Here is an 11808-nt window from a genome sequence, read left to right on the forward strand (position 1 = left end):
CCGAAGTACGTACTTCCCAAATACAGATTTCATTCTGTTAAGTGTGTCAACTGTGGTCAGCTTGTACCCCTCGCTGTCGTCCCACGAGTAGCCACCACCACTCGTCCACCGTGCAGCTTGTCCCGTACTCCATCCCCTTCAATACGCCATTGCGCCTTCCCCAGTCGAACACTAGATCAACTTCGAATTCTTGCAGGTAGGGCTTCAGGACGGCGCAGACGGAAGGAACGTTCAAAGGACCACGCGTTGCAATGACAAACGCAACAGCACCGAGAACCTGGGACCAACGTTCGATGTCAAGTTCTCCGAAAAAGTCGGACCACAGCGGAATGGCTCGATTCTGGTTTTCACGAGGAGGCTTGTTGCTTCTAGCCTGGTGAAGGATGCCTAGGCCCTCGTCGTACACGTACGCATCAGTGGGCGCTATTTCCAAGCCGAAGTTGTAGTATGACTTGGGATACTTTCTGCTCTCGTAGTTGCCCGGGTCGAAGCCGAGCGGGATACTGGGAACGTCTACAGTCGTGACATCAACTCTGCCACTTGCCTGCAAATTCATCATCGCCATGACCTCGCCATCCTTGAGGACGTAGGGTATGCGGATCTTTTCGCCGCGCCGGAAGCTGCCATCAAGTCGTGACTTGAAACGAGCCGCGTCGATGAATTTTTGCTGCTGCGTCCATTTCTTGAATCTTGGCAGGAATGTTTCTGTAAGTCGGTATGGCCGCCCCTCGAGTGCCTTCAACTTGCTGTCCGTGATAATGCCCTGTCCCTGCAGCGTCTCAACTGCTTGCTCGAGCAAGTTCTGAATGCGTTCTTCGTCCCCGCCTCCAATACTAGCCATCTTCTTCCGGATATCAATGGGTGCGTACTTGTCCCGGGGCGTGTAGCAGAGTGACCGAAGCCACGACATAGCCGTCACCAAGTCATTCGCATCTCGGTCATGACCGGACTCGTTTCTCCCATCGATAAGAGAAGTGGCCGGACGTGAGGTCGCGGCTTCGAATCGATTGAATACGGACATCTGGAAATTGTAGTAGTCATCGCGCCAGTTGTCGGCATCAGCCCACGCAGAGGCGAGAGAATAACCATGAGCCAGCGCAGTCTTACTCGCAGGCAGTTCCACTGAGTCCTCGATCAAGTTGGCAGTCCATTTGATCAGACGGGCCCAATCGTAGTCAATATAGTTGTCCAAGTCGATCGGCGGGAATTCTTGGTTTTCGTAGGCATGAACGAACCGGGTCTGGAACCGTTCCGTCAGTTGGTTGATGAACGCCCTTCGATCCTTTCGGGCCTTGGACCAGAATCGTCGCATGGCACTGAGAGCCATATCCGGAAACAAAGTCATCATGAGACCCCATTCGATTACTCTATCGGCGCCTCCTAGAAGAGTTCTGGTCGCAACAAATGCTGCTATCAAGACGGTCTCATTGGTTTCATCAAGACCATTGTTCTTCTTGGACGCATCTCTCAGATCTGAATCCTTGGGTAAGGTGATGAGTGTCCGGACTTTGAGATCAATGCCGACAACTAAGTCTCTTGTCTCGGTTCTGGACTGCTTCTGCCGTCGCTTTTTTCGTCGTTGGCGGCCTAGGTCACCACCCCAGAGATGATCGGCGGCAGTCGTAGTAAGATCTGATGTACGTTCGTCGAACAAAAGCGACGAGCGTAACTGATTGGTGGAGTTCCAATCAAGAGGAGGGTTTTCCCATTCGGCAGGCAGATCATCAACCCCGAGATTGATAAAAATGTAGTCCGGTGCTATTGATTCAGCAAGCATAAGCTTCATGCCCTCGGTTGACAGCTCCCAGTCAAAGCATCCGTCGGCCAGTTCACAAAACTCTGCGTATTGGCTGCTGCTCGGGAACTTTGCCCGTGGTCTTCCGCGGTATTTGACCATTTCAGTCATGTTTTGCGGTAGGTTCTGCTTCAAAAACCACCGAGAGTCCGGCATCCAACCGCGAATCGTCAAACTGCGGGCTTCAGCATCGAACAGCCCATCATCGACGGCAGGCCAGGTGCCACTCTCACCCGCGATTACATTGGTTTCGGTGAACCTGGGGATGTAGTCATCGGCCACAGCGGGCTCAGCTGGCGCTTCCGGGTAAGTGGGATCGGGGGCCAACTCCTCGGGTGGCAGTAGTGCGCGCCTGACGTCTTCTGGCACATCCTGTCCCAAGTACGTGTTTGGTTTGAGAAAGACGAGAGGAGTAGCGAAAACGCCCATTCCTGGAGAGAGGGAACGGCCCATCCCACTGGACGCCCCCTCACTTCCATCCATGAAGAAGCGGAATATATCTTTGCGACGGGTACTGTCCACGCCGTCGTCCTCGGCGTGGGCAATTTGATTCTTTGTGACCATTCTCCTTTTGCGTTTCCGCGGAGTCTGACCTTCAAGGGGGGTAGGAGGCCGTTCATTTGCGGCCTTGTTGGCGTAGAAAGGCGCATCGAGCACCTCGATTCCCTGGACGAGTTTTCTTCTGCTAGAAAAGACAGGTTGGGCGGTTTTGTTGTCCTCCTCAGGCAGTCCATTCTTGGGAGTGAATGCAGGCGGTGTGTAGGGTTTTGGATGCGCTGCTATAATTTCCGCTTTCATGGCTACACCTGCTGGAGATCCTGGCTCAACCCCGGGGGTTCTCATAAGCTGGTAATTCGCCATCCTTCCTTTGTGATCTTTGAACGCATGCGTACTAACAACGACCTCTTTCCTCTTGGCTAGTCTGGCCAACGCATCCTTGTAGCTCTGATGAGCCGGCGTAGGCTCAGCTGGAAATGCGACTTCCCATGTGGCAAGCACAGCATACCAGACAGAACGGCCGCCAGGGAAAACACCGCTGTTCGCACGAAGTATGTGCGTAAGAATTCTCTCCATAAGGTCGGAGTCAGTCCCATTGGCGTTGATGCTAGCGCGCACTGCGTCCGCTTGGGATATCGCAGAAGTGTTCATGATTGATAGCTCTGAGGGCCCCATGCCTGCCTGTTCACTGAATCTCCAGACTGAAGAACTTTGATCGGCGCATTGATATCCAGCGGTCGACGTGGACGGCGAAGGCTCATCAGTATAAGCAGTTGCCGTACACGACTTGCCACGGCGATATGTCGAGTTGGCCTTTGGTGTCTCGTCGGGGCGTGAGCGCTTGAAAGATGGCTGAACAGGAGCATGCTCTGCGGGCATATCTCTGACGCTACCAGCTACATCATCGATCAGACCGCTTACGGAGGTTTTGATGGCGGAGATTGGCGGCCGAAGAGTGGACGGCTTTGAGGGCTGGCGTTGGCCACTGCTTCGATTTCTGGCTCCGAATCTTGCCTCTGAGGCTGGGTGAGACCATCTTTGCCGCGAACCCCTCATGCTTCTGCCCCTAGAAGGAGTGCTGCGATTAGGAACCAAAGCGCTCGCGCTGCCTGAACCGTCATGGTCATCCCCATCTTCCGGGTCAAAGTTGGCGTCCTCTGGATCATCATCATCAGGAGGTGCTCGAAGCCTCGTCGTATGATCTGCTCGTCCCACAGCAGGTGCGCTTTCTTCACGGGATCTGCTATTGCGCGCTGTCGCGCTTGTTTTGGACGGGAGGGATAGTCTGTCTACCAACTCCGGAGGTGCGGTTGGTGGAGGAACATAGTTCGGGTTACAGGTTGTCCGTGACTTCTCGACATGGTATTTGAGTCCAATGTCGTTCTTCCATGTTCCACCGCACTGGTCGCATTTGAAAACGCGGTCGTTATCGCGCCCTTTCTTTTGCGTCCCTTTTCTCTTTCCTCGTCGTCCGCCACGTCTTGCCGGAGAACCCTCGGCCACAGCCTCGTCCAATAGCTGCAAGGAATTCACCTCCAGAGTGCCTTCAGGGGCTATGTGAGCCACGATGGCAGACTTCTCGTTATCCGCGACAACGGCCCGCTCCTGATCGGGAGGCCTGTTGTCGACGGAATCTGTGTTTATTTCGAGTACTTTACCCGACGGGCTGTCGGTGCTACCTTGGTTCGTCGCGGTGCCTCCGGTTTTTTCTGCTTGTGCGCGCATGATACTGGATAACGCATCGGGGTTGACTTTGAGTGTAACCAGCAACGAAGTGCGCTCCACCTCGGCTTGTGGTCGCCCTCTTGTGCCTCGACGGGTAGACATTCTGGTCAATGGTGTAGGGGTTGCATCAATGATAGATGCTGGCGAAAAGCCGTCTTCATCTGGACTCTCGTTGTACGTTGGAACAGCCGCTCTTGCCCGTTTCCCTCGACGAGGTTGGCCAGCCCGCGGGAAGTCCAGGGCTTCAGCCTTTCGCTTCAGAGTGCCGGTGTTCATTCCCTTGCCAGGGCCTTGAGCGAGTGCTGTGAAGCCCCCAGCAGCGCCAGCAGTCCCTGGTAGGGTGGAGGGATTTGGGAAGACGCGACTCAAATCATCAGTGATTTCCTCCGTCACAACCTGGTTGTTGTCGGCTTCTGCCTTGTTTTCATTTTGGCCAGCTGGGATTGGTCGCAGGTTCTGTGCATCCTGGGACGCAAAATACCGATACTGCTGTGATTTTCCCTTGCGATGCATTTCGCTCAGAACTTGGAAGTGGCCAGTATGTGCCGGCTGCAACGTGGAAATGGCCAAGGTCGACGAGATGGAGGAGAGGTATCTCCTGAATGATGGGCCTAGCGTAGAGTCGCCTATTTGCTTATTTGAGAGACCTGCGGCACCTGCAGCAAATATATTGTCAAAGACAGAGACGGTCAAGGGCTTGTCGGGAAACCAATTGGAAACGCGTTTTTGGTTGGAAGTACGTCGGGAGGTGGATCTTGGATTCGCGGCAGCATCTGCAACCTCATCCGATTGACCTAGTCCGTCAGCGGCGAATAGCTCCGCGTCTCCAATATCGCTGGAAAAGAATGTCGAGCTCTTTTGCTTTCCCGTGGCCAAATAGGCAGCCCAGTCCTCATGGGTGAGATCGTGGCTGAACTTGAGGCAATCCTTGAACAGCCTTCCTGACAATGTTGCTCCCACGTATTGGATGGCGCCGGTTTGTACGAAGAAGCGACAAGTCTTTGCTGCCACCTTCATCTGCCACCTGAGACCCAAAATTCCGAGCTTGCATCGTAGATCATGGTATCTAATGATCCGGTAGGCCTTCACGACCGCCATTATTGTTTGAGCCAAGGAAATGTAATCGACCGAGTCCCCTGTCCACCTGCCACGCCACGCCACGGGTTCGAGATCGCTGGCGAGAGCCTCTCGTGACATGTCAACATCGCTAGGCATACCGGCAGCCGCTTTCGTAGGGTCCGTCGGGAGTGTCGGGGCAAAGTGTGTCAGCCACATTTTACTCGTTTTTGTGCCTCTGACGAGAGTCGTGCGCTTCGAGATGTAGCCTTTCGACGCGAGGGCGTCGGTCCTCTTGGGTAAGGAGCGTTTGTCCTGACCGACGAGCCGGCCTAGATCGCCCTGCAGGATTCCCTGGTGTTTCGTCGACGCAATTCCCACCAATGCCATCCATTCCAGCCTGGGGACTCTCCTGTAATCAGGCGCATGTCCGGCGATAGACTCCCACATACGATCCTCGGACACGTAAATGCGAGGCCGTTTGCGAGGAAGGTCCTTTCGCGGGGCGGCTTGGTTCTGCTCCTTCGACTGGAGTTCATCGACAGCTTCGGCTCTGGTGTGAGCTCCCGCCGCCTGGAACGGAGCCGGCGCATTTTGAGAGTCCAGGTCTGGAATGATGAGAATATCCGATAAAGATAGGTGGTTCCATTTACGGTTCGCCCCGACAGAAATGTCCTTCCTCGCCTTGAGCCATTCCCACGCAGTGGACCACAAGAGCTGGTTGGTTTTCGTAGGAGACGAGTAAGGTGCGAACGCGGATTCATTGGTCTTCAGCTCGGCGTCCTCGTAAAAAGCGCTGAGCGATTCCAGGACGTGGGAGACCGTGCATCCTATCGACTCGTTAATAAGTGAAGCCGAATCAAGGTTTTTCTCTCATCACTAGGGAATTCTTCAGGCTGACCCGTTTGCGAACATGACCCCAAAAACGAGAAAAAGACAACGCCCTTCTATCTTGGATGAGCAGCGAATGTGGGTGGTGTGCAAACACATGGCTCTCCCGTGGAGCAGGTAAGATCTACTCACCTAGGTCGCCGTAGCAAGATATGTCAGTGATGAGTGACTCGATCAGTCGCTCGAGGTCGCGAGACATGGTGAAGAAGAGCCGTAGCGTTTTAGCATTCTTGGGAGAATTGACAATGTTGGAAAACTTGATGAGATATTGAGATGGCAGGTCGACAATGGAAAATCGAACTCGACTCCTCGACTGACTGGACCAAATTTTTGGCGTCGTTCAAGCAAAGAAGGCCTGAAGCAGATCAGGACCCCGCCGAGGTGGAACTGGCGCGTCGAAGTCCCACACAGGCTCGTAGGTACCTTACACTGACCACCTCAGTGGAGGGCCATTTTCCCCCAGGTTGGGTGGAATTGCGGCCGGTGTTACCTAGGTACCTTGGGTAGTTAGGTAAGGTGTGTTTGTGTCACGTGAGAACTTGCCATCTCCGCACCCGAACCCGACCTTAGGCGTGGACAGGACAAGTGAGGTCCACGGGTGCCCGCGTTTGGCCGGAAAAACAGACCCACCCCGAACAACTCCCGTCTCAATGGAACCACGAACCGGCGTAATCACCAAACCTCAATGACGCCTCGGCCAAAGAACCAGGCTCTAGTAGGTCTTCGCTTAAACCACAGGGTTACAGAATGATTGTAGAAAGTTCTCCCCGCTTACCATCGCCGTTGTTATGGGTCAATTGCTCACTCAAAGAGAAGTTCCGAGTGGCAAGCGTGAATCACATACTGGTGGCAGTGTCTAGTCATACTTTTGTACACGGAGATGGCAAACACCAAGTAGGGGTGTCGCGCAGAGAGTCATATTTAGGTGCCTGGATAGCGCCAAACGATTTCCAATAATAACAAGCCCTCGGGGTAACTTTCTTACGAAGAGTGAGCAGATTGGCGAGCTAATTTCTCCTCTCTCTTCCTTCTGTAAGTTGACACAAACTCATCTCGAACTTGCTGAAGCTCCTCCCGCTGCCGCAGACTCCCCGCTGACTTGGGCACGTTGGAAACGTCCACGGAGGCGCCGTCCACCAACAATTTTGCTCTGCCAGCTTTGGGAAGTTCTGGCGGTGCCTGGGCAACATCGTGCAGGCCCACTTTAACCTCGCCGCGCTTCTTCTTCAGGATCGCCCATGGGTCTTCTTCGCGATCTACTCCCCTGCCCTTCTTCCCCTTCTTCTTCTTCTTCGCGCCCTGGCCGGGCTCGATCATAGACGCCCTCGTTATGCCGAATGATCCAAAGGTTCCTCCGTTGATCTCCTCGTCAAGCTCGCGCTCAGCAGCTTCCTCGGCCTCATCTTCCCTTTTCTCCTGGATTTTGCGTTCCTCTTCCCGCCATTGATCGTACAGCTTGTGCATCTTGCGCTCCTTGCGTGTCCTGTAGGCTTTGAGGCCAGCGGGGTCCTTTCCGTCCTTTGCAGTCTTGTTGACCAGGCCAGACAAGGGTAAGGCCGCGTCGACGCGAGCGGCGAAGTCGGACATCCTCTCCCCAGGACGAATTGTTGGCATATCAGTCTCGGGTTCCTGCGCAGTCGATCCCTCCGTCTTCTCCGCCTTATTCTTCTTCTTCTTCTGCTGCTGCTTCGTCGGCTGACCGTCGTCCAAGCCTGAACGAAGCTTCTTGCCCTGAGAGAACGCCATCAGACGCTTGAACGCACGCGGCGTATCATCGCTCTTGTTCTTCCTCTTTTTGGAAACACCTTCGTTTTGTGTTTTGGGGTTCGCTGATGGCTGCTGCGCATTTCGGCCCTTGTTGACGGGTAGTGACCTTGCGATCTGGCTGGGTGGCAGGTCGAATCTGCCGAGGCCTTGTCAGTAACGTGCGTGGGAATATCGAGTCGAGTCAGTGATGGTGAGCGACGTACGACGACGGGTCGTGCTCCCGTCTGGTGTGTTTGTGGGGCATGATGAGTGATGTTACTCGTTGGCGAGGCTGTCGACAAGTGTGAATTCGTTACCAACTTGTCCGAAGACGCTGCGGACGGGCAACAGGAAGTCACGTTGAAAATTTTGGATTAGGTCAGCAAGGAATCGACAGAGAAAGCTTATCCGATAAGGTGGCAGGCACACAGGTACCTGCCTAAGGTATCCATATTGGTGCAGAGTACGTATCCTGCCTGGGGAATGAAACTGGCTGAGGGCTCTGGGGCGCCTGGTAGGTATAGTGTTTTCTCCAGCATCATACGGGGCAGGGGTCCCCCCGGCAAAAATCCCAGGGTCGATCCACAACGAAGAGATCACACGCGGGATAGCACGCGCTGGCAGCTTGGCACCTGATGTTCCTCGGGGAGACGACAGCTCTCAGCTCTGCAGCAACATGCCTTCAATGAAGCGATTGACAAGCAGAAACTCTGTACGGTGATACAGTGATGGATGAGACGGAGACCATCGAGAAAGGCGACATAGAAGTACATGGCATCGGGCCAGGCTTGCCGGCTTCTCCAAGGTTTCGCTCCTCGGCGAATTCCTCATGTCCGCATTGGCAATAATCGTGGCCACACCTTACCCGTGATTGAAGCAAACACTGAAGTGCAAGGTAAGCGAGGGAGGGCATGGATGGTGGGAACCGGCAGATTACCCGCGGCATATCTGGGATTTGAAGAGAAGCTTGTTTTACGTAGCGAAGATGGACATGCGACAATGTGCGGCGGGATTGAAACAGTTGCAAATAGGTACTTAAGGGGCGATGTAGGTCAGGTCTTGTACCTTAGTACGAGGCAAGCAGAGGAAGTGGGGCACATGACGGTTTCCATGTGTTAGTCGGACGTTTGCTATCTGAGGCCGAGAGTGGCACAGCACGACTGGGAGAATGGGCAAAGTCAATTGAGACCATCTGAATATGTGACACGCAGCCATGTTTTCGGACGTGTCTCAGTGTCGACGCCTGACGAGAGGCATACGTATTCGTCCGTTCTCCCATATGGCCTTGGGGTGTGTCGCCCTGTCTGCCATTATTGAGTTTTTTGCAATGAGTAGCAAAGTACCTTACATAGGCCTGTTCGCCATGATCAGGTTCCATGTTGTTTCTTGTTTTCGCAATTGCGCAAGTCATGTTGTCGCCTGTTCTTGAGTTGAGGACCAGTCATGTCAAGCACACCTCAACGAGCTGTGAAGTGGTTGGACGGGTGCAGAGGGCATGCGTAGCGGTCACGGTCACGTAGCGAAAAAGAAAAGGACCTGGAGTGCTTAAAAGCAGGTGATGGTGAGGCCCGGATTTCATGTTAAGGTACCTAGGTTCAGTCCATCCATCCGGCTGGTTTATCCGCCTATCAGCTGCGCCACGTGCCTCAAGCAGCCCAGCATCTAAGTACCTTTCCCAGGCCAATCTACCTACTGTGGTAGGCTGAGGGAAGCAGACGGGAAAGGAAGGCGTGGGGAAATCGATATTTTATGGAGCTTGCAGCGTACCTACCCACCTCACCTACCCTACCTACCTACCTACCTTACCTAGGTACCTTAAGGAAGTCCCTGTGCCGGTAAGGTGTTTTTTTCATGGGACACTACTTACCTACCTTTACATTAAGGTACCTTAGGTAAGGTAAACACTGTGAACTCACCAAGGCGGGGCTGGAGGCTGGAGGCGGGGCTAGATAAGGTAGGTACCTAGAGCGGAAGAACGGGGGCCATCCAATGGACCGGAGGGGGTTGAGGCAATCCACATTCAGAGTCAGGGCAGGCACTGGCCACTTAGGAACGGCTACAAGTCAGTCAGGGCGCTACAACGAACGGGATTGGAGGACACGGAGTCGCGCAAGAAATACCTGCGGTACCTGAAGGTCGGGTCCCGCAGAATCACTGAGCACCTAGGCATATCGCAACGGGCCAGACCCTGATGGACTTTCTCATTCGCCATTTGACTCAAGTATTCCGACACGACACGGTGGGTTTGAGGGGGCATGCTTGCATGATGCCGCAGCCGAACAACCTTGGTCTGAATCGATCCGGCGTCTCTCAGGCACTGCTGTCGCTGTCGGGTCGCTGTCGGGTCGCTGTCGCTGTCGCTGTCGCTGTCCCCGGACAGCGAGAAAGCAGTGGAGACAGACGTCCGTCGCAGTGGACCTCAAATGCTAGGCCCCGTCCAAACCTACCTAGGTACCTTACAGAAACAGAAATACCGGGCCGCAGGAACAGTCAGCTCTTTCGGGTCCCGCGCCCCCCACCTTCGTTTCCTTAGGTACCTTAGGTAGGTACCTATCTACCTTATCCGTATTCACGCACAGAGATAGCAGCTACCTAGATACCTAGGTAAAAGTTACCTTAGTTTCCTGGTGTCTTTGGTAAGGTCAGGTCAGGTCAGGTAAGGCTGGTAGGTAGGTAATTGGATGTAATAAGGTTGTGATCGCAATAGGCACCTCTTATCTTCTCTCCCTGCCTTACCTTACCTAGGAACCTCACCTGCTTAGGCAGATACCTGGATCTTAGAGCCTGGCACCACAGAGACTTACCTATCTCGCCCTTGCCTCTCTGCCTCGTTGGAAGAGGGCCCTAAACAATAATTGGAAGCTCGAATGCGCCAACTGCTGAAGACACTGGACTGACCAAGGTAGCTACTATGTACGCCCTACTTACAGTGCCCCACAGTGGCTGTCGCAATTCACGAACCACCAACGTGGAAACGAACAAGTTTTGGAAGCCTTCAGCTTAAGATGCTTTTAGCCAGTGCTAGGGGGTGGTGCTCGGTTCTCGTTTCCTTCCATGGGAATGGAATGTGATGTGTACGTATTTAAGGTCAGGGGCATGGGCGTGGGCGTGGGCGTGGCCTTGGCCTCAGTATAGCACATCTTTACCCCTCGCCCTCCACGTCCGCCCCAGATGCAAGTCCCTAAAATGTAATGTGTGCCATTCCCATCATGGATTGATTGCCATTGCCATACCCATGTCCACTCCTCCCTCGTGCAAGCCCTCGTTCTCACCAACTGCTAGCCAGTTCGCGCCACTAGACGCCGTCCCGCACCTTACTGCATCGACACATACCTATACCATGCACATGCTCGCCTAGCTCTCTGGCCTTCCGGCCCTCCTCAGCTCCAGACTCCAGGCAGTCCCAAAGTCTGTTCTCGCCCCGTCCATTCTGATCGTCCACTAGGTAGGTAGGCTAGGTAGGTAGCTCGGATCCGCTTGCCTTTTTGTCATTTATAATTCGTCCCCCCGTCCTGCCCTACGTTGTCGTTCCCTGCTGCATTTGCTTGTCTCAACCTCCAAAGAACGCACACATGTCACGTAGTCTTACCTGACCTTGCTGTCATCTACGCACACGGCTGCCATTGTCACTGCTACCACCCAGGCTAGGCCAAACCAATCCAGACTTGGCTATATTTGGTGTGTCTCTCTGCCTCTCTCGACTATCTTTCCCCGGCAGTGTCACTGCAACCGTCTGTGTCTCTTGGCCCTCGGTCTTAGTTGCCGCCTCTTTGTTCATCCTTTCGGCCAAGATATATTTTGTCTAAATCCTCCAAAGAAAAAAAAAACCCTTGGCCCGCAATCCGATTTGGACGCGAATGCGGCTTTCCTAGTCTCGCAGGCTTCGAAAAGAAACATCAACTCTTGATCACTTACACGGCATGCTCCGCTGACCAGTGCTTGTGGACGTAACCACCGAGACAGTCGTCATCGGGAACCTCGATACGACTTGCGGTCACTTGGGAGAGGTTTCTGGAGGCCCCGCCATACCTCCACGGGCTTTTAAACCCGTCTACGCCCAAACGTTTTGTGCCAACAAGCAAGCAGGAGCCGCCAAC

General features: G+C 54.0%; 1 protein-coding gene across 1 annotated transcript; it reads right to left on the reverse strand.

Annotated features, from left to right (window-relative positions):
* Window positions 1–46: 46 nt before the first annotated feature.
* On the reverse strand, window positions 47–7976 carry CkaCkLH20_13056 (uncharacterized protein; the record flags this gene model as incomplete). Its single annotated transcript, XM_038895767.1, has 4 exons — window positions 47–5904; window positions 6098–6282; window positions 7014–7868; window positions 7936–7976. The coding sequence occupies 4 exons, from the start codon at window positions 7974–7976 to the stop codon at window positions 47–49; spliced, it is 6939 nt and encodes a 2312-aa protein (XP_038738920.1).
* Between the last annotated feature and the right edge of the window lie 3832 nt (window positions 7977–11808).

The sequence above is a fragment of the Colletotrichum karsti genome, assembly GCF_011947395.1.
Source record: "Colletotrichum karsti strain CkLH20 chromosome Unknown Scaffold71, whole genome shotgun sequence".
NCBI lineage: Eukaryota > Fungi > Ascomycota > Sordariomycetes > Glomerellales > Glomerellaceae > Colletotrichum > Colletotrichum karsti.